Source organism: Sinocyclocheilus anshuiensis, unplaced genomic scaffold (genome assembly GCF_001515605.1).
Source record: "Sinocyclocheilus anshuiensis isolate Anshui unplaced genomic scaffold, SAMN03320099.WGS_v1.1 scaffold560, whole genome shotgun sequence".
Taxonomy (NCBI): Eukaryota; Metazoa; Chordata; class Actinopteri; order Cypriniformes; family Cyprinidae; genus Sinocyclocheilus; species Sinocyclocheilus anshuiensis.
The window spans coordinates 875,079-885,690 of record NW_015554116.1 but is presented as its reverse complement, the minus strand read 5'-3'; the positions used below and the strand labels follow the sequence as shown (position 1 = coordinate 885,690).

The 10,612-nt window shown below is 37.8% G+C and overlaps 1 protein-coding gene across 1 annotated transcript in view; it reads right to left on the bottom strand.

Moving 5' to 3' along the window:
* The window catches only part of frem1b (Fras1 related extracellular matrix 1b), a 28,714-nt gene extending 18,932 nt beyond the window's left edge, over nucleotides 1-9,782 (bottom strand). Inside the window, exons 1-11 of the mRNA XM_016462260.1 lie at nucleotides 9,685-9,782; nucleotides 6,137-6,444; nucleotides 5,967-6,061; nucleotides 5,535-5,815; nucleotides 4,542-4,741; nucleotides 4,137-4,460; nucleotides 3,322-3,430; nucleotides 3,120-3,251; nucleotides 547-891; nucleotides 319-461; nucleotides 34-230 (exon numbers count right to left, since the gene is read on the bottom strand). Coding sequence (XP_016317746.1) covers nucleotides 34-230; nucleotides 319-461; nucleotides 547-891; nucleotides 3,120-3,251; nucleotides 3,322-3,430; nucleotides 4,137-4,460; nucleotides 4,542-4,741; nucleotides 5,535-5,815; nucleotides 5,967-6,061; nucleotides 6,137-6,370 — 2,060 coding nt within the window. The 5' untranslated portion in view covers nucleotides 6,371-6,444; nucleotides 9,685-9,782. The remainder of the gene's footprint in view (nucleotides 1-33; nucleotides 231-318; nucleotides 462-546; nucleotides 892-3,119; nucleotides 3,252-3,321; nucleotides 3,431-4,136; nucleotides 4,461-4,541; nucleotides 4,742-5,534; nucleotides 5,816-5,966; nucleotides 6,062-6,136; nucleotides 6,445-9,684) is intronic.
* Nucleotides 9,783-10,612: the final 830 nt, after the last annotated feature.

The window sequence follows — 10,612 nt, the reverse complement described above, 5'->3', positions numbered from 1 at the left end:
AAATTGTCATCGCAAGGAAATGCATAAGCATACCTGGTGTTTCCCGGGCTAAAGCAGGGATGAGTGATCACATACAATAGGTCAGTCTCCAAATGCTCTGTATCTCTGAAGTGCAGATGGTTCTGAGTGATGTAAGCAACCTCTGTTTCCTTAACCGTGATGGAGTGAACCGTTCCGGAAACTTCCTCAGGCAACTGGTCCTTCACTGGAAACACGTGGATTACCACAGTCTATGGATGAAGAGGTACAGACCAAACACTTCTGTTATAAATATTCACACTGAAAAGGAATTTGTTATGAAAACAGATACAAAGTTACATGTCTGTCCGATAGATTCGGAGGCTGATGGACATCTGAGAGGATGAAATCAAAAGAGTCCTCAAACACTTCCTCCCCTGAGTGCTTATAGTAGATTAGACCTTGAAACAGGTCCCTCTGCAGGAAGCTCTTCACTGGGATACCTGGTTGACATGACACCATATAACGTAAGGCACGTCAGAGGAGTTAAAAATCTTTAAGAAATATAACCTTTTAAATCCAACTGACCTGGTTCCTGTGGAGAGGACTTCTTAACCAGCTGTCCTACTCTGGGAAAAGTAATCAGCTGATACTGAATATAGTCGTCACTGGAGTCCAAGTCTGAGGCCATCAGCATGTACTCCTCCACCCTAACCATGCCTCCTTCTTGGACCTCAAAGGCCACGTTATTGATTAGGAAAGGAGGGGTGTCATCTTTCGGAAGAACATAGATGGGAAATTTGTGTCTGATGCTGTGGCGGCCATCTGTGATTCGGAAGACAATGTAATCCCTGGTGGTGTCGCTGTCCGAGTGATGGTAGACCACGACGCCCCCTCTGAGATCCTTGACCTTAAACATGAATCCTTTTCCACCTTTGGATGAATAAGAAGGATTGGTTACAGTATATGGTTTTGACCTGTTTGAATGATGAATGAAATTCCAGGTCAAGTTAAAAGGATAATTCACCCAAAAATGAAAACTCTGGCATCATTTACTCACTCTCATGTCATTCCAAATCTATAAGACTTTCGTTCTTCTGTGAAATAAAAAAGAAGATGTTTCGAAAAATGTCTGAGTGCTTATGTTGCTGTTTTGGACCCCACTGACTTTCATTGTATGGTCAAAAACAGCTTTCAGGTGAATGATCTCTTTAAGTCAAGTAGTCAACATAATGTGATAGTATTTTCAAACTCAGCTATACTATCATTTGCAATCTCATTCATTTGGCTCGATGCAATTGTGAAAAATAAGTTTTGTTTTTCGCCTGAAGGCACAAACGTTGGCTCTGGCTTCTCCCTATTACAGAAAAATAAAAAGAAAGATGGCGTCCTTCCCAGGCAATGGCTGCTGCCCACCATGAAGCTGAGCTTCTCCTGCTTGCCAGAGAGACAGAAGGGCAAGGCCACCAGACAGATTGAATGATGACTAGTGGTTGCACAGCAAACCTAATTAGCAACTTTATCAGGGGGAAACGGCCACAAGTCCAATGGAGAAACAAGTAAGTAATTGGGCCCAAAGGTGGCTGTGGGCAGCAGGCCCAAAAAAACAGTCTCAATATAGGTACTCGATGGAAGAGGACATTGGGCGGCAGCTTTCCATTTGGCCGAAGGCTGACTTTAGAGGTCTACGTGAGCTATTCCCAATCCCCATCTAGGTTCTCAAGAGAGACTGGTCAATTTCTGGGCCAGAACTTGCTGTTCAGCTCAATCATCCTGTAGTAAAATGAAGTGCTTTTGAAGTGGATTTGGAGCCAAAGTTATGGGACGATTCAGCCAGAGGGATCACAAAGCAACACGTCAACCACAAAAACATAAACACCAATTAAATGAACGGTTTGGCTTAAAGCAGGAGCTGTTGTTTGAGTAGGCTTGAGGCTTCTGCTGATCAGTTGGTCTTCTGTCAGAGAATGACACAAGGAACAAAGCCATGGGCCTGGAAATCCTCCAAACCAGGAAACACAAAAACAACCTACCACAGCTTCCATGAGAGAACACGTACAGCAAAACATCCCTTTCAATTCCTGAAATCACAATTCGGCCTTTCCTTCCAAGAAACCAAGGATTTAGAAGAATAGTTCACCCAAAAGATTTTGCTTGACCTCATGTCATTCTGAACCTGTTTGACATTCTTTTTTCTTTGGAACACATAATGTTGTTATGAAAAATGTTGTATTTGAAGTACCTTCTTTTTGGGTGAAGAACTATTACTTAAAGGACGACCAGCACGGATCAGCTCCAGGCATGACGAAGCAGATATCGTCCTCTTTTGGAAGACCAAACAAAGTAGTTTCTGTTTCACTACGAAGCACACAGCATCTTTATGACATGGCGGCGGCAGCAGCAACAATACTACAGCGAGAATAAAAGTTACGCCTTCTTTCTTTGCGTTAACATTTGGGCGGCATTATGCAAATCTTCCCACATAGTGACGTAGATATGTGGGGGCGTGTTAGAATGAGCCGTTTTAGGTAGGTGTGGCTGACTCTTAACTTTTATAAAGAATATCTCTTTGGATTTGAGACTTTAGTCTTTGCAACTTTACAGAACTTCTTTATGCACCAAGAGCTTGTAACACTCCAAAGAGAAAGGAAAAATTGACATCGCATCATATGACCCCTTTAAATTTCATATTCTGGAACATTCCCATGGATAAAACTTTTCAGATAGACACATGATTGTCACCAGTTCTCAAAGCTTGCTAAGATAATGGTCTGATGGAAGAGAAATGACCTTGTGTTGGACATGTGGCGTGATTTGCCATAAGTCTTTCCAATCTGCTTCTTTCAGGGTCTGTGCAAACAAAAGTCTGCTGAAGTGGAAAGACAGCCGCTACGGCTCTAAAGACATCTTTGGTCCACAGCCCCTGGCAAAGTGTCGCCGAAGCATTTTACACCTGATTAGCAAACCCATGCAGGCCACCCGGACATATGTTTCTTGAATGATGCCCACATGAAGGATGGTTACCACATGGATGGAGAAGGAATAAAGAGTGGGTTTACACTTTATGAGACTTACTATGACACATCAGTGGAAAAAGGTCCTGGAAATTACATTTGGATTGGCTTCTACTTTCAGAGAGGTGACCGATTAAATTCCTTTACCTCTAACACTTAAGTGTCCATTAAGTGGGCCATCCATAGCTATCAGGGTGACGGCATCTATGTTGTCGTTATCAACAACCTGTAGGTGCTCCCATGTGATTGGTCTGGATTGGCCTTCCAGCAGATCCAACCCTGTAAGGATAGAGATGTTTAGCCTCAGTCTCTCCTTTAGAAGATTATTTTAGCTAATCCGCTAACATACCCATGTTCCATGAGACTCGAGGAGCATTGGTCTCTGCAGTGCGGATAGAGATGTGCATCAAGATTGGAGGACTCGGCACAAATGAGCCATCGATGGCCTGAAACTCCACCTGGACAACAGATAAATTAAAAAGCAAAATAAATGAAGTTACATTTGTATTGAATATGACAATTTCAATTTAGAAAAAGAACAGTTTTCTTCCCAAACACTGGTTGGAAGTCATATTAAATACAAATTATTTAATTGTTTTGATAGATAAGATACAAACAACAACAACAAAATGCAATGTCAACAAGATTTTATAACACATTTTATAACACATTTATTATATTATGAATATGTATTTTAGTAAATTATTCTAAATATTTTACACATTTATAATACCTTTTTTACACAGTATAAAGCGGTTGTTTTATTATTATTTACTATTATAGTATTTATTAATAATTTCAATTAGCTTTAAGTTTAGTCTAAGTTTTAGTGATTTTGTTGTGTGCTTGTCATTTTAATTAGTTTTTTTTTATATTCAGCTTTAATGTATTTCTATTTCAGTTCTAGTAATTTTAGTTCTTTAACTTATTTTATTTAGTTAGTTGACAAGTTTTTTTTATCTAGTATTTATTTTAATTTTAATTTTAATTAACAAAAATTATTTTAAATAGTTTTAGTTAACATTAACAACACTGGTATAAAGGTGTCTTTATACAAATAATATATTTGGCCTTGGGCTTATAGGCTAGGTTAGACATGTTTTTACAGAAAAAAAAAATTTGCCCGTCAAAAGTTTCCTGTACAGCAGTTTACCATTTCCTAACCTCATAGTTCCTCCTGGCTGTGTGACTGCTGTTTGGGGGCTGATAGGCAATTTTCATCTCATTCAGGTCTTGCCATGAGAAGGAGAATGCAGTTTTGGTGTGATCGTCCAAATGCGTAATATATCCCTCCGCTGGAGGTTTGGTCACGTTGAAGATGAGCTGGGCCTGAGGGGTCTCGTCATCTTTGGCATCCAGGGCAGCAGTGGTCATGGTGGTGAGGATGAACTGATCTACCTCCAGGATGAACGTAGGCATGAAGGCAGCGTTGGGAGGTTGGTTCTGCATGGCCCCTTGGATCAGTACCGGTATCCAGATACTCTCAGTCTAAGAGAGAAGAAGGTAAATAGAAGATTCAGTGCCTTGTTTTTATGATTTCATACAAACCTGATTCTGATGGCGTTTTACCTCCAGCATGGCTCGGGAGGTCTGGTCCCTGAACTCCACCCTGATTGGGATGTAATCAATCTCAGGTGATGGAGGACTGAGGTGCTGGTACTTCAGACCTGAAGTGAGGAACTCGGCACAGTCGGCCTTCAAAAACTCTACTTCCCTTGTGTTGTGGTCACAGGCTTTATTTCCTGGGCAGGCGATTCCAGTATGACGTCCTTGAAAAGTTTGAATGCAGATGAGAGGTTCTTAGAAATGGAATTAAAAAAAAAACTTTCACTCCAAATAGCCCTACAATTGTCATATGGTGTAACCATTAACTAAATGTTAACATATTTTCCTCCATATTTTTATACTAATGAATATATATTATAGTATAAGTTCATTTTTTAAACAAATGTCATGATTATTAACTCAGAAAAAATGTTTTTAGGGTGTTGCACCACATGACATTATCTATAAACATTTTAGTCATTATTTTCAAAAACGTTTTAAAATCTATTTACCAAGGTCAAAACGTTTTACAATAATCAGAAATTATTAATTCTGAAAAAAATATTACATTTTTGGGAGTCACACCACATGACATTTTAGTGTACATTTTAATAATTATTTTCAAAGATGTTTTAAAATATATATTTTCAAGGTAATTTTTTTAACAAATATCATGAATTATGAATTCATAAAAATGATTGTTTTATGGTGTTTTCAAAAACATTTTGAATATATTTTTCAAAGTAAAATGTATTTTTTCAAATACCGTGAACTATTAATTGATAAAAAATTATTATGTTTTTGAGGAGTCAGAGTCGCACAACATGACAACCTGAACTAACTTTGCCTTGTCATAATAAGGTCAAATTATCTGATATTTTAAGAGACTTATTGACCTTGAGGGTCCTGTTTCTTTTCTGTACATTGGTTGCACCACATGATTTTGTCTGTTGCACCATATGCCTGTGATTTGACACACAAATGCTTTTAAAAATCTTCATTATATACTTGGTATACCTCTTCTCGGTCCAGGCTCAGAAGCCGGCATTGATTCAGGATCCTCAACGACCAGTTGACCAAGCATTGGGACATTGATCTCAGAGCTGAGAAGACGTACCGTGCAGATCACATCGGGCTGGGTTTTAAAGGTAAGGACACTGCTATTGATGGCATTGGAAAGGCTGTAGAACTCAGAAACCACTAGAGGAACATTTCCAAGCTCTGTGAGGCTCCTTTGAGGTTCTACTACATGTATCTTCAGCAGTACAACCTCAACAAAAGTCTCAGTTTCTGTAAACCTAAGTACAAACAAAGAAAAAAGCATTTGTGAGTATGGAAATTACATTAGGCCTTGGAAATAGGGTTTTTGCAGCTCCCAAAAGCCCTAATTGAAGTACCAGCTGTAACATGTTGGGGTTGGACAAGAATAATGACCACACAATGTTTCACCTGTAGACCCTCAGCATGACAGTGTCCTCCTCTAGAAGTGGGCTGCCATTGTGAACATACTTCACCTCGTCGGGAAAGAACTGGCAGTCAAAAACCTGGAAAATGGTACAACAACAATTATTCTCACATTTTATATAATGCATAAGCTAATTCTGGATTTGTTTTGTTACCTGAGGAGTGAGTTTCCCCACTCTTTGTGTGATAGGCTCGGTAAGAACTACTTCGACCTTACAGGCCTCAGATACCCCGTCCATGTGGAACTGAAGTTCACCAGCCGTGACAAACACCGACTGGCCTCTGGCTACCCGAAGCCCTGTGTTTAACCGAACTAGACTTGAAGCTTGGACATGTGGCCACAGGTGACTCAAGGTGAACAATGTCAAAGCAAAGATGTCCACCCCCATCTTTTTGTTCAGTTGCTTGGTATCCAAGTTTATTCGCTTCAGATGAGCTTCTTGCTCTCATTTCCAACTGTATGCTGCATGAAAATGAGGAAAATAAACCAATAAAGAAGTATTAAATAGTACAAATCTTAGATTCATGACTATTTAAGAACAACAAAGTTGACCTAAAACAGCACAATTGACCCTTCACAGGGAGTTTGATTGACAGGCGATCTAACCAATCATAATGCAGAATCTGCCATTTTTGTCCGATAAACAAACCAGACCGGACTTAGACTAACGTTGGTGGACTTTAACTTGTAAAATGGTGTGTATTGACGTCTTTCCGCGGTTGAAACAAGATACCTTTCTGATGTTCATTCATGTTTATTGCATGCTATAACTAGTAAAGAGAAAGAGATGGTCGGTTCATGTGCTGCTTTAACTGAGGTGCTACAGCGATCTTTCATGACACATTAAAGAGCCACAAAACTGTATTTATTGTTTGAATTTCTTAAAAAAAAGACAAAATTTGAATGCGGAGATTTTGTTTCATACCAAAAGTAACCTGCTCTGTCTTGTTTGTCGGCAGTTGTCAGTTTCCTCTTTGCTTCGTGATCTATTTTTCACTGAATGAGAACATGATGTGTGGCATGAGAGCCATGGCTTGTCGGACATAGCAACAGTAACTAAGGGGGGTGGGTCTTTGCGAAGGGTCAATTGGACCTGACGCAAGGATAGGGACATTCTATGTCTCTCACCTATGTCTCGGGAACCTATGTCTCTCACCCTTTACCAACAAATGATCTATTATAAAAATTATACATAACAAGAGATCAGCAATTAATTTGTTGTAGAGACTTCATAAGCTGATAAAAGGTTTCAAATAATAATAAATTTTTTGTACTGGCCAAAGTGCGCATTCAGTGCTGTTCGCGAGAGTCACAACAGCAAACTGGTAACGTAGAGCTAATAAACTCAGATTCAAGCTGCTACGTAGCTTGTTTGTGGTAATAGCGAAAATAAAGATTTTTTTGAACAGCAGAAAGTGTAAAAGTATGTAAAAAAGTGACAGGACTGAAACTTTGTTTTATAGAAGATGGTGTTCTCCTGTGCCAAGAGTCAGTATGAAACATTTCGCCGGTTACTTTTGCTTTTTCCGCGCAGCTTTCAGCAGGTGGGACTGTTAGCGTTATTAATAAAGGAACGTGAATGAATGAGACAGTAAAGAGCGGGACATTCTTGATATTAAAAAGACAGACAGTATTAAAAACTCAAAGCCGCGAAACGGAACTTAATCCGCTTCTGACTGGATATTTTCTGCGCACGAGATCCGAGTAGAACACGGAGAAGCATAGACTTTAGCCCCGTTCACACCAAGAAGATAACGTTATTAGCGTCCACACCAGCGAACGATATCGTCTGTTTATTATAATCGCACATGCGTCTGCCACTTTAAATTCTCGAGCTCATGATAGCAGGATGGATTCTGACTGGCTGTCAATGTTTATATCGTGCATCAGCTGGAAAAAATAGTTCTGAAAGTGATTCCAGTGATATCGTTTCTCTGTGCCTTTATCGTTATAGCTGTGGTGTGGTGTCTGCTATTCTTTAATATTGAGAACATTTTTAGAACTATATCTTTATTGTTATCTTTATAGTTATCGTGCTTGGTGTGAAGTGAACGGGCCTTTTGTCTTTGGTGGCGCGCCTAAAACGGTCAAAACACAGAGTGTCAAAATGCCTGCACTAGTGTGTATTCACATAAACACTGTCAAGATGCACCGTGCATTATTCTTCACTCACTCACCCCCTGTAAATCAACCTCACAGTAAAAGCCCTGCACAATTTTTGACGGTTAGTTGCATATTTGTGTATTTTAGTTTCCATGGTCCTAATAAAGTTACTATTATTAAAATGTTACTGAAAAAAAACATGCATTTTATATAATATTAGGCTATATATATATATATATATATATACAGTATATATAAATATACCATGTGCTTTGATCGTTAAAATAGGGCCCTATGTCTTTTAGCAATGTGATTTTTATACTAAATTAAATTGGGTGTTACAAAAAGAACCTTCAATATATAAATACTCATTAACAGTATGATTTTTGGAGTGTAGGAGTACACTTGCATTAGCCTTAAAGCAGTGTTGCTATTGTTAACTAAAACTAAAATGATTAAAAATCGTTTTCGGTAATTGAAATAAAGCTGAAATCAAATCAAATCAAAATATTAGGTGTAAAACTTAATAATAATTACTAAGACTAAAATGAAAACTAAAAAGAAATAAATTAAAGATAAATATAAATGTATAAGACAATGACAAAAGCACATAACAAAATTACTAAACAAAAATTGTAAATGAAAATGAAACACCAGAATAAAAATAAAGTTAAATAGAAATATTTAAAAAAGTGAAACATACTAAAAATGACAAAGCACATAGCAAAATTACTAAAACTTAAACTAAAATTAAAATGAACATGGAAAATATACATAAAAAACGAAATCAATATATTATATAAATAACTAAATAGTAACATTATATTAATAATACTAAAATTGCACTGCCTCAAAACTAACAGTCTAAAAGCCTCAAAAGTCCATTTTTAATTACATGATATATATATATATATATATATATAAATATATTGTATATACATATATACAGTATATAATATAATAGTATATAAATAATACTAAAATAGCGCTGCCTCAAAACTTACACAGTCTAAAAGCCTACATGTGACTTAAATTTTTACTATAAATTAAAACTATGTGGGAAAGAAGGGGTTAATCGGCCTCACGCTGCTTTGGTGCTGGAAATGGAATCAAGCATCAAAGGAGCATGTGAACTGCAGTAATGTTTTTGTTGTTGTCTGCTACTGTATGTATCCAAACACTACAGGTGCTATCAGCCAAAGGTTTGATCCATGCGGAACGTTTTGGCCACATCGAGCATTTCATCACTTAATACAAACTTAAATGGGCTATACTTATCATCATGCCTCGTGGTGCAAACATGCTCTTTCTAAATGGCTTTTGTAAATGTTTTGACATTGGAGAGAAGCTTTGAGCTCCAATAATATTTTAAACCTGCATGTTTAAACATGTCTCAGCATTAACACCGAACACTCTTGACATTAAAAACATGTTCAGACAAATAAAGCAGCAACAGCCTCTTGGTAGGACTTTATAAAAGGCTTTTAGAGAAAGTTAGTAACTCAAAAACCTTGATTTGCATTTGAATTTAGTCCTGTTTTGCAATGTTTTATCAGTCTAAAACACAGAACCGAGGATGGAGAGAGAAGAATAACATACCTCCAGCTGAATCCACAGTTGGCCTGTAGTTCTTTCAGTGTGTGTAGACTAACAGAACAGCTCAGCCCTCCTCAAACAGCAGAGGTTTACCCTCAACTGCCCCCCTGCTGAAGAAAACCACAAAGAACCGTTAGCAAAACACAAACAGAGCCAGAAAGACAGATAAAGAGCTGGAGATAAGAACAAAAGACACTAAAATCACGCCTGCCTTGCATTTGTTTCTCGCGTTCTTTCTTGAAGCAGAGCAGCAGAATCCAGCAGAGTGAAGGAAAAGACATGAAAAGGGCAGGAAAAGTTCAATCTCCTCACACAGGAAATGTGCAGACCAGTTCCAAAGGTTTCTACTTCTCACAAACCCAGATGTTCTTATTCCCCCGAAGATGGAAAGACCCTCCTGCTCTGAAAAAAAAAGGTTATTGTGACTTTTTATCTCACAATTCTGACTTTTTTTTCTCACAATTGCGAGTTTACATCTCACGATTCTGACTTTTTTCTCGGAATTGTGAGATATAAACTCGTAATGGCAAGTTTTAAAATCAGAATCGCGTTATATAAACTCGCAATTCAGATTTTTTCAGAATTGTGAGTTAAGTCACAATTCTGAGAACATATCAGTCTTTTTTCCCCCTCAAAATTGGACTTTACAACTCGCAATTGCGAGTTTATATCTCACAATTCCGAGAAAAAAAGTCAGAATTGCGAGTTTTTATCTCACAACTCAGAGAAAAAAAGTCAGAAATGCGAGTTTTCATCTCACAACTCCGAGAAAAAAAGTCAGAATTGCGAGTTTTTCATCTCACAACTCTGAGAAAAAAAGTCAGAATTGCGAGTTTTTAATCTCACTACTCCGAGAAAAAAAGTCAGAATTGAGAGTTTTTATCTCAACTCAGAGAAAAAAAGTCAGAATTGCGAGTTTTCATCTCACAAC